Below are 14,066 nucleotides of genomic sequence, written 5' to 3'. Positions count from 1 at the left end.
TGGTGTCCACATACATGGCATTAAATGATGGAGGAACGCTCATGAGACTGAGTGATAGTATCAAGTTTATATATATATATTGATAGACAACAAGAATTCACAAAGAGTAGAAGCAAAATAGGTATAAAGATTGCTTGTTTTCTTCTCTCCATCTCCGGATCGTAGCTGTCCCCTTTTATACTTTTCTCTTGGTTCTTTGCGGGTTTTAACTTAATCTTTCCTCTTGGTTCTTTCTGGGTTGTATCTAAAGGGCTACAAAGGAGGTAACATATCCAAGACCAAGATTTTTTTTCTCTTTTGAATAAATATTCTTTGCTTACTTCTTACAAGAACTTGAGGTTTTCAATCCCTCGGTGGATTTGCTATCCAAATAGCATAGCCCTCGAATATGTGCTGATCCTTTTTTGTCAATCCTAGATTCGTTTGCTTTGAAGAGAGAGAAACAAGCTGTACTACATAAAGAAATCTTGAAGATGGCCGCCGCTTCATCATCTGCTACTTTCTTCGGCCGGGCAAGGGAAGAAAACGAAAACCTGATGATACAGCAACGTTCTTCAACAACCACTTCCTCTACTGTTCCAAACACAGAACCTCCGAAGAAGAGGAGAAATCAACCTGGAACACCAAGCAAGTATCTCTTTGTATCTTATACATGTCAACTCATGTATCAAATGAGTATATGTTACTATTCCCTAATCCTACCAATCACCAATCAAACCCTATCTCTACTTCTTAAGGGACAACAGAAATACTTTTTACATGGGTTTTGTTAAATTTCATGAATACTTAATGCAAATTATGACTAACTTTTGAGCAACACTTGAACCATTGACAAGCTTTTATTTTTTAAATTTCTTCTTCTCAGACATGATGTATTCCTTACTATAAATTACTAGCTAGTTCCTTTTCTAATAGTAAATATTATTTGTGGCATCAATTTCTCATTACAGATCCAGATGCAGAGGTGATAGCACTATCTCCCAAGACCCTAATGGCAACAAACAGGTTCATATGTGAGGTATGCAACAAAGGGTTCCAAAGGGAGCAAAACCTACAGCTCCACAGAAGAGGACACAACCTACCTTGGAAGCTAAAGCAGAAGACTACAAAAGAAGTGAGGAGGAAGGTTTATCTGTGCCCCGAGCCCACATGCGTCCACCATGACCCTTCTAGAGCTCTTGGCGACCTTACTGGAATCAAAAAACACTACTCAAGGAAACACGGTGAGAAGAAATGGAAGTGTGAGAAGTGCTCAAAAAGATATGCTGTTCAATCTGATTGGAAAGCCCATTCTAAGACATGCGGTACTAGAGAATACAGATGTGACTGTGGTACTCTTTTCTCAAGGTAAGTAATAAATTTTTTTCCCAGTATTAATCATATAACCTTAATGATAGTCGTCATTGATACTCATTCATTGTAGCTATAGACAAAAGTATGATGATAAAAAAGTTTGAAAGACTGAGAGTTTAAGAAGATGGGTGAGTGAAAAAAGAAGAAGAAAAGGATGAAAAGCTATAGTACTCTTCTTATCCTCTTTTGGATTACTCGTAGATTGGATCCTTCGACCACCCTAACTCTCTCTCATACACACACTCGGCAGAAGGACTGGTTGCATGTGAGCAATCTGTGTACTGGCATGCTATGTGAAGGTCTCCAAAGACATGATGATAACAAATTTAAGGGAAAAAACAGAAGAAAAAAATAAAAAGTGACAAATATTTCTTCATTGGTAACACCGCCAGTCCTTTAACTTATTTCTGGATTCACGTGTTGTTGTAGAGAGTGTCAGGTAGTATATTGGTACTGGCCGCCGGGTTTGTTCTCATGTGAGTCGGATGGATGTATATGTTATTGAGTTTGTTCTCTTCTTGTGTTGGCTCAGTTCTTCCAGGTAGTTCTTCCCATGAAAACGTTAGGGTTGTGGGGTTGAGATGCTTCCCTCTTTCTTCTCAGAATAATAGCGTTAATTAAGTAAATAAACTTTCAATTCTTCATTTCTTTTTTTCTTTTTTATCGAGGGGGTGGCTTTTACTGTCGTTTGAAAGCATTGCAGTTGCAGTCCTTTTTTATTTATCAGAGATTTCCTGAGAATGTGTCATTTATTGACAACTTTCGTGGAAATGGTAAATATCCCTTCGATGGAAAAGGGGAGTCTTCATGGATTTTGCATCAATTGAAGCTAAGTTTCCGCAATAGGCTTATGAGTTTCTGGTTTTTCATCGAAGTAGCAAGTAATTCTTTCGTTCATTTATTGAGGAGCCGCTGCCTAAATTAGCATTCAGACTTGGATTGATTTATCCTTCTTCCTGATTCATATTTCAAATTCTTTGCCCCCACATTTTCTCCCAACTTTAGAAATAAAAGCTTATTGTTCTTCTTAATTCTCCTAAACGAAAATTCATGTGATATCCCAAAAAATACAAAATATAGAAAAATTCATGTGATATCCACACAAGTTTTTATTTTCTTCTCTCTCTGTCTAAAGGAAGAAATTAAGGTTTTCTTCCTGTTCTTTACGGCTTCAACTCTTGACTTATTCGTGGAAAGGGGGGGAGGTGACAGCGCAAAAAATAAAAAATTTCCTTGTCGAAGACCAGACTGTAAGATTTGGTGGTCACGTAGAATACAAGTAAATCCATGTTATGTCTTCTTCGTTCTTAAGGTATCAAGCCGAGTCGAATTTATTTATTCAATTTGCATGACCATAGAAAAACACTAGCTATTTTCTTGACATTGCTATATATTCTCCTTTTCGGTTTTACTTATTTTCCTTTTGAAGTTTACCATGCATGATTTCACATGCCTACTCCATCTACTGCCATGAATTCATTTAAGAAAAACGAAGGAAATGACTTTCTGATAATATATGCACAGATGCGCCCCTTTAATTCAAAGATTGGATGATAAGAAATTGACTGTAATATATTTTTCTTCTTTCGTTCAAGCAGTTCTTGAATCGATTCTTTTTTAGCTTCTTAGAAATGCCTCGTAAATAATAAATCATCATTATAGATGTGCATTCTTTCATTGATAACTGAGAGGTGGTCTAATGACTTTGTTTTCATTGTAATTACTGTTGCAGGCGTGATAGTTTTATCACCCACAGAGCTTTTTGTGACGCACTAGCTCAGGAAAGTGCAAGGCATCCTACCAGCTTAAACACTATAGGAACTAATCTATATGGAAATAACCACATGAGCTTAGGCCTATCTCAAGTGGGTTCCCAAATTTCCCAGTTACAAGTTCATCACCCATCTGGTAATAACATGTTACGGCTGGGCAATGCTGGGGCTGCTAAATTCGAGCACCTAATTCCTCCACCTAATCCTTCTTCAATTCCGATGATGCATTCATCTGGTTTCTTCATGGGAGATGCAAATCAAGGACCATTTCCAAACAAATCCTTACAAGGACTAATGCAACTTCCTGATCTTCAAAGCAACACTAACAACTCCTCAGCTTCCAGTCTCTTTAACCTTGGCTTCTTTCCAAATAATAGTAACGCTAGCCGTGTAAGCAGCAATGAAAATGCCAACACTGGAAGCACCAGCTTAGTGAATTCCGGCTTCTTAAATGCCAACCTGTTCAACAACGTTAATGGTGCTGACCAAGGGACAACACTATTCTCCAGTAACATGGGTGGTGATCATGTCGGATCGGGTACTATGTCCTCCCTCTTCAACACTTCAATGCAAAATATCAGCCCATATATGTCTGCTACTGCATTGCTTCAAAAAGCCGCTCAAATGGGTTCAACTACGAGCAGCAACAGTCCAGCAAGTTTACTGAAAGCCTTGGGGAGTTCTTCAACAACCGGTGCTAAATCTGTTAGGCCACATGTTTCCACCAACTTTGGCAGCAGTTTCGGCAATCCAACTGTAGGTGAAAGCTTAGAAACACAGATGGAAAGTGAAAGCCAATTTCAAGGATTGATGAATTCTCTTGCCAATGGGAGCTCATCAATTTTTGGAAATGAACAGGATAATAGCTACACGGGGTTTAATAGCTCAAATTTTAGCAAAGTAGGCGAAGACAAGTTACATCAAAGTCTTGCAGGGTCAGATAAGCTGACCTTGGATTTTCTTGGTGTCGGAGGCAGGGTAAGAAACGTTGGTGGAGGGTTTCCTCAAGGGGATCAACATAGCATGCAATAATATAAGCCATTGACCCTGAAATAAAGTCAGCACAACCTGTCAACCGTTTGCATGCAAGTGCAAAATTACAGTGAACGGCATTTAAGAAGGAAAATAACCAAAAAAGGAAGAGGCAGTTTAGGTATGGATGTATTTTTTTTTTTTTTTTAATTTTATTCAGCATTAGGGACGCATGTAGTAGGTTGAATATTCTGCAGGTCTTCAGGCTTCGCTAGGGTTTCATCAGCAAATGTTTCTCAAGGCTTCCTTCAGCTAAATTACTGTGTTCTAGTTACCAATTACTATTTTTTTTTTTCAATGTGTATAATATATTTATCTTACTTGCTTTGTTTGTATCAATATACCGAGGTTATTCAGCACTTAAAGAGGAGGTACTGAGCACCCTCTTACAACTCGAAACGAGTTTTTGTTTGCTAATATCTATGAAATAAGAATTTGTGCCATGATTTACACAAATAATACCATAGCTTATATTTCGAAAGTAGTCTACAGGGACGAATCCAAGGGGTGGCCCTGGCGCCGCCGCCAAGGCTAAAAAATTTGTGCCCCATACCCCTTCACAAACATCTTATATTTTGTCCCTGTTGCTTAAAAACTCTCGATTTAATCCTTAAAAAGTTGAAAATCTTAATCGTGTTTTCCTTAAAAGGAATTTTTCTTCTTGGAAAATTTAACTAACCCTCCAAAGATAAAATTAGATCTCACCTTAAAAGATGACAAATTTGGTCTGATTTCCTCGAATCAATTTTAGTTAATCCTCAAAAACATAATGCATTTATTGCTGTCCGATAAAAAAGATAATGTTGAAAAACAAGAAGAGATTTTCTCTGAATATATACATGCATAGAAACCTGCCTTACGAAATATATGTGCAATTATATTGAAGTAAAATATTGTTGCGAAGAAAATCCTCTGTTGATGTTGAGTGGAAAGTCAAGAACAAGGACATCTATTAATTTTTCAATGAAGATCCTTCACTCGCTAATAACATCCAATAGATTGGACAGCCAACAATTCGATTTGTTATTCGTCAACTTGATACGTGTTAATTATTTAATATGAAAAACGTACGAAATGAAGCTCTTCGACTTCTTTATTATTTCTAAAAGAGTTTGTCAGTTCACCTAATACTTAACCCTAAAATCATATATCAGTACAGAAACCAAGGAGTAAATCGCTGAATCTCAGGTTCTTTGTTTGCATTTAATATTTGTTTTAGTCACATTCTGTAGACATTCTCTACACACGAGACATGACATTTTGTTGACGTTGACTACTTTTATCTTAAGATAACAAGCAGTCTCGTAACAGATAGACCCACGTTAGAGTTTTTCAACGAGAATATTGGCTTGTTTTTTTTTTTATCCTCCTCTTGTTCTTAGTGGCATTGAAAAAGAACTAAAGGATTTAATAATTTTAATTGGATTCCTTGAAGGATTGTGTCTTGGCATGTTGTCTCACGAGTACCGATCTCGGCCATGTATTCTGCAGAGACGACAGGAAAAGGCAACACAATTGTTCGCTATCGCAATTATAGCGCAAACTCATGTTCCAGCTTTGTCGTGATTACTGTCTTTCCTTTCTTTTTATGGAATCATTGATCCGTGACTGTGAAAACTATTCCCTACCTGCTTTCAAATTTTCTACTTCTTCCCAAGGCCTAATTCTGAAATTCTCTTCTCTAGTCTCGAATTTGTTAATTGATAGACTAACATAGTGGGTAACCCAGGTAGAATTACAAAAGGTGTTTTTTTTTTTTCTTTTTAGCACTTCTTGAAAAGAGTTTTGACAAACTAGCAAGGATTAATTTTTTTAAAAAAAATTAACAGTTTGGTAAAACTCACAATTAATATGTGCAATATTTTAAGATGTTGCACTTGCAAAATTACAAAATTTTTATTTTACACGACCAGAAAATGGTAAATATAAATAGAAATGCTGACAGAAATTTTGTCGGTAAACATAATTCTCCTTCCCTATATTCATTTGTAAACACTGACAAAAAAATGTTACCTCAGTATATACATAAGAAATGATGGAAGGTATTACAATGAGATTCAAACAGACAAATCATATGGTGACATAACATTTTTAATGACAAAATGACCAATAAAATTACTAATAGAGTAATTATGTCGGTAATGTAGTTGGTGATATTTAATTTCTGACCTGACAATCAATCCTCCCATTTCCCTCCCCTATTTCTCCTTCTTCTTATGTGTTTTTTACTGCAACAAACAGCCACCCCTCACTCTCCCTGATCTCAACATAATTCAACCTCTCACAATAAATCCAACCACCACAACACTTAGTTTGTCAACATTCGTGTTCTAATTCAAATTTTGTCAAGTATTCTCCACTTTAAGTAAGTAAATCTATCTTTGTTTTACTTGAACCCAATTTTAAAATGTTGAATTTTTTGCATATTTTTTGTAGTATATATATTTTGTTTGGGTGTTTGCTTGTTTTATAGTTTTTCTCATACAAATTTGTTATATGAATTTATTATTTGTATATGTTAGGGTTTGTTTTGGATTTTATAAAATTATATCTGTTTGTAAATTGATGAAACCTATGTCGAATTTTTTACTTAGGTGTTTCATGGTGAAAGAAAGGTGAGGTGCTACTATGGGTATTTCATCAATGGACATGTGTTTCATACAGAAGAATATGAACAGGGTAAAAAGACATAACAATATGGTTTATGTTAAGGGATCGACTTCTATTGAGAGAGGTCATTGAATTAGAATATCATAGCGAGTAAAATATAGTATTTTTATTCAAATGTTATTAGTATGACACCACTTAGAGAGGAATCAAAGTAGATCCCCATCATGGTTTGGTCAAAATTAATTCAAAAGCTATAATCTGTAACATCAGCAATGTCTTTAGTTTCATCAAGTAATGCCAGCAAGTTTATTACAAATGCAATCCTTTTTTTAGAAAGGATTGCTCAAGAGCCTATTAATGGTTATTTGTAGTGAAAATCAAACTCAGGGGTCGTGTCGAGGTTGTTCAGGATGATAACGATGAATTAACCAAGAAAGATAATGTATTTCAACTTAATGAGTTAGTTGATACATATTGAGTTGCTTCGTCTAATGACTTAGAAGAAATTATAAATTTTCACATCAATAAGAATATTTTTATTCATGTTGATGCTTAGGAGTTGAAAGATATTTTAGGCTCCAGCTGACATACACAAATCGATGAAGATGATATCAATGAAATTAACATACAAGATTGCGATAAAGATGAGGACGAGTCAATTGATGAAGAAGACGAGAATTATGATTAATTTGCACAATATGAATGTGTAATGCTATAAACTATAATGAAATATTTATGGATGAAATTCATTTCAATGTAATGACAATGATATTAATTTATTATTGAATGACTAAGAAATATTTATTCTATTACTGTGATGTGAATTGATGTTATTGTGTTATATATGCAACTATGAATATAAGTATTTGCATGATGGATAGTAGAGAATACAAATACAATTTGTTATCAAAAATTATTTGTCATCAAACACATTATATATGAATATACAAACAGAATGTGTCTATTGGTATATTCCAGAGACCATGAAAATTTCTCCTCTTCACCTTGCCATTGGTTCATGATGTTTATTACACATAGGTATATCGATGAAATGTGTTCATTGATATATTCTAGAGATCATAAGAATTGCTCCCGTTAACCCTTGCACTATTCACGATATTCATTACATACGGGTATACCGACGGAAAGTATCTATTGGTGTCTTTCAAATATCATGAAAACTATTACCCTTCACCCTGGAATTATTTACAATGTTCATTACATAAGGGTATATCAATGGAATGTTTCCGACGGTATTTCCAGAGACTATGAGAACTTTTCGCTTCTAAATGCAATGATAATTAATGATCTTTTTATTGTTCACTATTTTTACCAATAGAATTACCGATTAAATAAAAAGTCATCAGTAATATTTGGATGAGCTTTTTGAAAATTTTCACGCATGTTGAAAATTTTCATTTAACTTTACAAAAGAATAACTGAAGAAAACATTTAAATATTATTTTTTAATTTTTAATCTATGATTTTGTTGGTAAAAAGCGCTTAGATATCAAGATTATTAAATTTCAATTTGACTTTACAAATGGAATCACGGATAAAAATATTAAAAATATTAATATTTAATATTCCATCGTTAATCCTATCGGTAAAAACTAAAATAAAAACCCTAAACCATGACAGATCAGGGCTTTATCTCCTCTCACACACTCGTTTATGTCTCTTTCTCTTCTCTTCTCACTCTCCTTCTCACCTGAGATCAAGCATTCTCTTCTCTTCTCAACCTAAGGTATGTTACCTTTCTTCTTCTTTTTTTAATTAAGAGTCGAAATAAAACATATCTAAGGTAAGATTTTTTTTCATTCTTCTTTCTTCTTTTTTTGTGTTTTTCTTACATTATTTTTTTTTTCATTATTTTTTTCAATTTTGTGCTCTTAATAATTTTATGAATTATTAAATGACATGAATTTTAGTTGTTATAGAAATAATATTTTCCTTATTTTGGTGATATTTAGTTGTTTTTTTCTCAATTTTATTGTTCAATTTCAATTAAATGTGTAGGATTAATTTTAATTATTATTTTTTATTTTTGTAAATTTATAATAATTTGTTGTAAATTTATGATTAAAAATACTCTCATGTAGAAAATGAAAATTTTATAAGAAATTGAATTATGCTCAATTGCTCAATTATTAGAAGAAATTGAATAAATCAATTGACTTTTAGCACATATGATGTGTATTTGCAAGTTTAGAAATTTTGGGTAGTCATCTCTATATGAGAGATGCTGCTGAATTTTTTTTTTAAATCAGAATCGTTTAATTTTTTATTCATTACTTTGTATAGAAGCTTAGGGAAAAGTCTATTGCATGTTGTAAGGACAAGATCACTGCTAGTTTTTCTAGGTGCAATGCCGATGATCATGAGTTATTAGGTGCCAAACAAGAACAGACACCTGAGGCCAGATATTTACTTATGATGCGGGCTCGTCGAGTGCGATGTCGCAATGTCTAGGGGGGTCCGTTCACAATGGGATTCATTAACCAGTTAGTACGACGCCTAGTGAAATGATGACTTTTTAATATAAGTTTGTTTAGCTTTGGCAATGACATGTTTAATAATTCTTGAAAAAATATATATCATTTAACGAATAAAATTTTAGGTTTACAAACATTGAAGTTGCTAGAAAAATAACATCGACCTTTAAATCATCGATAGAAATTCCATTGCTTCGATGAAGTTAGGTTTCCAAACATCCTAAATGGAAATCGCATGTCGATGCATGGTTTTCAAGGTTGGTGTTAACTTAAACATATTTTTATGTTAATTTGGACTGATTATTAAAATTACTAAAAAATTTCTTTTAAAAATTTTTATTTCAAGGTAAATTTTGAATAGGAAAGAGCTAATGATAATGTTGCAACGAGAGTTTTGAAGAATCACGCTACAGTTAGGTCAAATCGAATAAAAGATAATTCTTTTTTTATTCTAAATATTAAAATTTTATTTTTCATTTACTAACATATAATTAATTTGTACCATATAGGTTGCATGATTTTTGGTACAAGACACAAAAAAATATAACAATATAAAAAAAAAAAAAAAAAAAAAGCTTCTAGACTGGAATGACATGGTGGTCTGGAAGCATTTCAGACCATCATACGTCTCAGAGGCTATATGGGCGGAATACTTTCAGTATGTGATGTCCGTGCATTTCACTCAATGATCACAATCCAATATGAATAATTAGAACAGGCGTGTTCACGGTTCCATTACCATGCACACCAACAAGTTTGTTCCGTTCGTTTTGCATGCAAAACGAATAGTATGATTTTTTTTATTGCTTACAAACATATTTAACTGACAATATTTTTTATTGCATGCTATAGTTCTTGGATACGAGTCAAGCCTAATGTAGCTTTTTGTTGAAATACATGTGTAAAGTGATGACTGTCAAAAAGGAGGGCAACACTTTGTTGATAGCCGAGCTCAGCACTTTGTTATATGTTGGTTTTCAATCTTTTTTTCTTAAGTTATTATTTCTTTGAATTTGATGAATTTTTTTTCCATGATACATATAATAGTCAATTGAATGAGAGATACTTGGACAATCATTTGACTCGTCTAAATATCAATCCAGATTTGTGATTAAAGGCATGATCGTCTGGTGAGCCTGATAGAAAATTGGTTGTACAGTCTCTCTAATATTATGGCCAAGAACTTGTGAACAACTTGTAGTGCTTTAATAGTTGGATGCTCGCGATTGATTCTAAATGTTCAAATTTTAGGGTTTGCTGTGATGTTAGACCAACAGGTATAGGATCAGATGGCTCATCTTATTGATAAATATGAACGACTCACTACTGATTATAAATAATTTTACCGATTGATAAAAAAGACAAGATCATAGATGGGTGGTTCGTGTGCACCCCCTAATTATCCCCATAGTTTTAGTGCCAACCAGCCTCCTCCTTCAGCGTCGTCTCTATTTTATATTTATTGTATTTGAATGTATAAATGTTTAAATTTGTAATAAGTATTTGATTTTTTTACTAATTTATTTTAAAATTATAAAATAAATTTATTTTAATTATTTTTCTATTTCCGCTCAATATATTTTTAAAATATTATTAACAGGGTTACTGATGAAACTAAACCGTCAGTTTATTCCAAAAAGTTAGAAAAGAATTACTAAAAATGTTATTATTACTAGTAGGGTTACCGAAGAAACTAAACCGTCAGTATATTATAGAGAGTTGGAAAATAATTATTGTAGATATCACTGCTACTATTAACGCACTAATGAAATTATAGATAGTATTTTATTGATGATATGTTATATTTACTGATGGATATACTAATAAAATAAAGCAAGTAATTTTTTTTTTGGTGTGCCTTGTCTGTTTGTAAATTCATCAATATTTTTATCACCAACAGACTCACCGACAATCCATAAATTATCAACCAAAGTTTTTCTGACAAACCATTTCTATTCTCTCTCTCTCTCTCTCTCTCTCTCTCTCTCTCTCTCTCTCTCTCTCTCTCTCTCTCTCTCTCTCTCTCTCTCTCTCTCTCTCTCTCTCTCTCTCTCACGTGAGCGGATTGACTACTTTCCCTTATTATATTCCATTTCCTAAGGCAGCACACACAAGGAACTTACAAGTAAACCAGTTATAGAGATTGCGACTAGGGTTGTTATTTCCATTATTATATAATAAGAAAAAGATAAGAATTTCCAGACCACAATAAATCTATTATAAGATCATTTATTTACAACGAAATGGTATATAAAGTCAACAGATCTCAGTTAATACAAAAAAAGACACACAAAGCGTTGAGGGGAGTCCTAGATCTAGTCCAAGACAAACTCTATATATATATATATATTGTTGAATCAAGATTATTACTTTATATATAACAATGTTCATAAAGCATAAATTTAGAATATGCTTTCAATGTTCCTAACTATACTCTCTTTAGCCAAGTTATCAGCTACCTGATTAGCTTCTCTAAAAACATGATTATAGCCGGCTGATTTCAATAGACTTAAGTAACATAGTTATAGATTAAAAACACTACCTTAGAATCTCTCAGAAATCCTCCAAAACCAGATAAACCAGGCTAATTCCCAAGAGATGAGCCATGAACATTCCAGTTTTGGGTACCTGCTGCCGGCTTCTCCCATTCTACTACCCCCCTATTTCTGACTAGATTACTCTGACACTTTATCCCTTATGAGTTTCTTTCCAAATCAATAGCCATATAGACAAAATGATAATCTATATTCGTATGGAACCCATAAAGCAACTCTGTGACGGATCAAAGAAAAACATCCATCCCATTGTGGTTCAGCATTATTGAAAACTTTGTCATTGCTGACTTTCCAAAGAGACCATTTATAATGCTGAATATAAAACCAAACACCACACCTTTTCTGCACATCACCATGGCTGAAATAACAACAATTTAGGAATAACTCGTCTACAGAACCTGGTATAGCCCAATATACACTCCACCAATCTATAATTTTTATCCACGCTGCTTTGGCAATGCAGCAGCAAATGACTTGCCGTTTCTGCATCTTCATCGCAGAATGTGAAAATCAAGGTTGTCTGCAGCTCTAATGAATCCTTTCCGTGCTAGAAAATGCTCGGTACACAATCTTCCAAGAACATCTAACCATGCAAAGGAATCTGATTTTGGAGGAGCAAACGCTTCCACACATTAGCCTTGATTAATTCATTAGCAAGTAGAACTCCATCCAACATTATCTTACATGACTTAACCAAATAGCAGCCCCTGGCATCATGAGTCAAAACCAACCTGTTTATCTCATCACAGTGGAGATATACACTTGATACCAAATCCAGCAACTGTTTTTCCAGCATCTACTCAGAATTATGCAAGTCCCTTCTCCAAGAAAACCTTCGGGTCCAAATTGAATCAGCCCAATCTCCCATCTTAGCGGCCCTAACCTGCTCATTCACTGAAAGGGCATAAAATGAAGGAAAAGATTGATGTAATGGCTTAGAACTCACCCAGAAATCTTCCCAAAGAGGACTGAAATTCCATTGCTAGCAATAAAGTACCCCAACCTATCTTCTTTGAGCAAATGGTAGAGCTGTCGAGAGTTGAGCAAATATCCAGCCAGCAAGGAGACAACCAACCTCTAAAAAATAGTAAAATAATTCCATGCAAGTCAAATACTCGTCTTTAATCAAATATTGATAAACTTTGTTAAATTTAGTTAAACAATATCTTAAATTGATTGATGAGTATGGTATGAATTTAGCGAGTTTAATACGATATGAATGTCTATTTAGATAATAAATGGGCCATAGATGGATAATAAGTAAGCAACACCCATATTTAACTCCACGATAAACCCACACGCATCCATGTATTCTTAACATCTACGTACCAATTTATTAAAGGTGGGGTTAATTTTCTTTAGTAGATATCCTATTAATGTACTGTCCACTCACTCAAGGTTATACGTAGCAAGGAATTTTTCTTTGCAATGGCTACCCAATCTACTTGGAAAGTAGGCGATACCATGCTAAGGTCATTGCTATTGCTCTTCGAATTATATTTCAGCGTTTCCTTTTCCTTTTTCTTTTTTTTTTCAAAACTCAAGATCCAGTCCAATTTGAGCTCTACAACGTACAGAGATAGAATTTCCTCACCTGTGTTTTTCAAAATTTGAATCTGATAAATCAAAATAAAAACGTCAAATTAGCAACCACTCGGCCGTTCTGTTAGGGGCATATATCTCAGAACTCTAGTCTACACACATACAGATCGGTCAACTCAGTGACTAATAGGCGTAATTTTTCAATTTTATTGTGGGGCTTCACTTTATCCGTTGTACTGTTCTTTCTGGCATCTTCTGATGAAATCTAGACTTGCTTTAGGACTGATGACTCAAAAGATGTACGAACAAATTATTATTGATGCCTCTTGAGTTCTGTCAAGAAAAAGTGTTCTCTTAGGGCCTATGTGTTTTGACAATGGATCCAAAGAAATCCAATAAAACGGTGTTTTGCTTTCTGAAGAGATATTTGAAATCGACACCGCAAATCTAGAAAGGGTATAAAAATGGTGACATTTCGGTCCAGAAAAAATGCACTCATTGTAATTGCTATTTAAAAAAAAAAAACACTCAAGGTTTCATGTCTACTGAATGATTCTCTAAATCAAATCAGATAGAAAATACTATAAATTATATTTTAAAATTTTATCTAATAATTTAAATTATTAAATTAAAATAATTATTTATTATGATATCAGAATTTTATTAATTAAATAATCATAAATTTAAATTATATTTATACTAAAAAA

General features: G+C 33.7%; 1 protein-coding gene across 2 annotated transcripts; it reads left to right on the top strand.

Moving 5' to 3' along the window:
- The first annotated feature begins 88 nt into the window (after positions 1-88).
- LOC118054852 (protein indeterminate-domain 5, chloroplastic) lies at positions 89-4,455 on the top strand. Of its 2 annotated transcripts, XM_035066620.2 has the most exons (4): positions 89-263; positions 418-627; positions 951-1,347; positions 3,086-4,455. In XM_035066620.2, the coding sequence occupies exons 2-4, from the start codon at positions 474-476 to the stop codon at positions 4,155-4,157; spliced, it is 1,623 nt and encodes a 540-aa protein (XP_034922511.1). In that variant the 5' UTR covers positions 89-263; positions 418-473; the 3' UTR covers positions 4,158-4,455. The 2 variants fall into 2 exon arrangements, with proteins under 2 accessions (XP_034922511.1, XP_034922520.1); XM_035066629.2 differs by lacking the exon at positions 89-263 and having other exon boundaries at positions 490-631.
- The last annotated feature ends 9,611 nt before the right edge of the window (positions 4,456-14,066 follow it).

The sequence above is a fragment of the Populus alba genome, chromosome 8, assembly GCF_005239225.2.
Source record: "Populus alba chromosome 8, ASM523922v2, whole genome shotgun sequence".
Taxonomy (NCBI): Eukaryota; Viridiplantae; Streptophyta; class Magnoliopsida; order Malpighiales; family Salicaceae; genus Populus; species Populus alba.
This window is presented reverse-complemented; position numbering and strand designations above follow the sequence as displayed.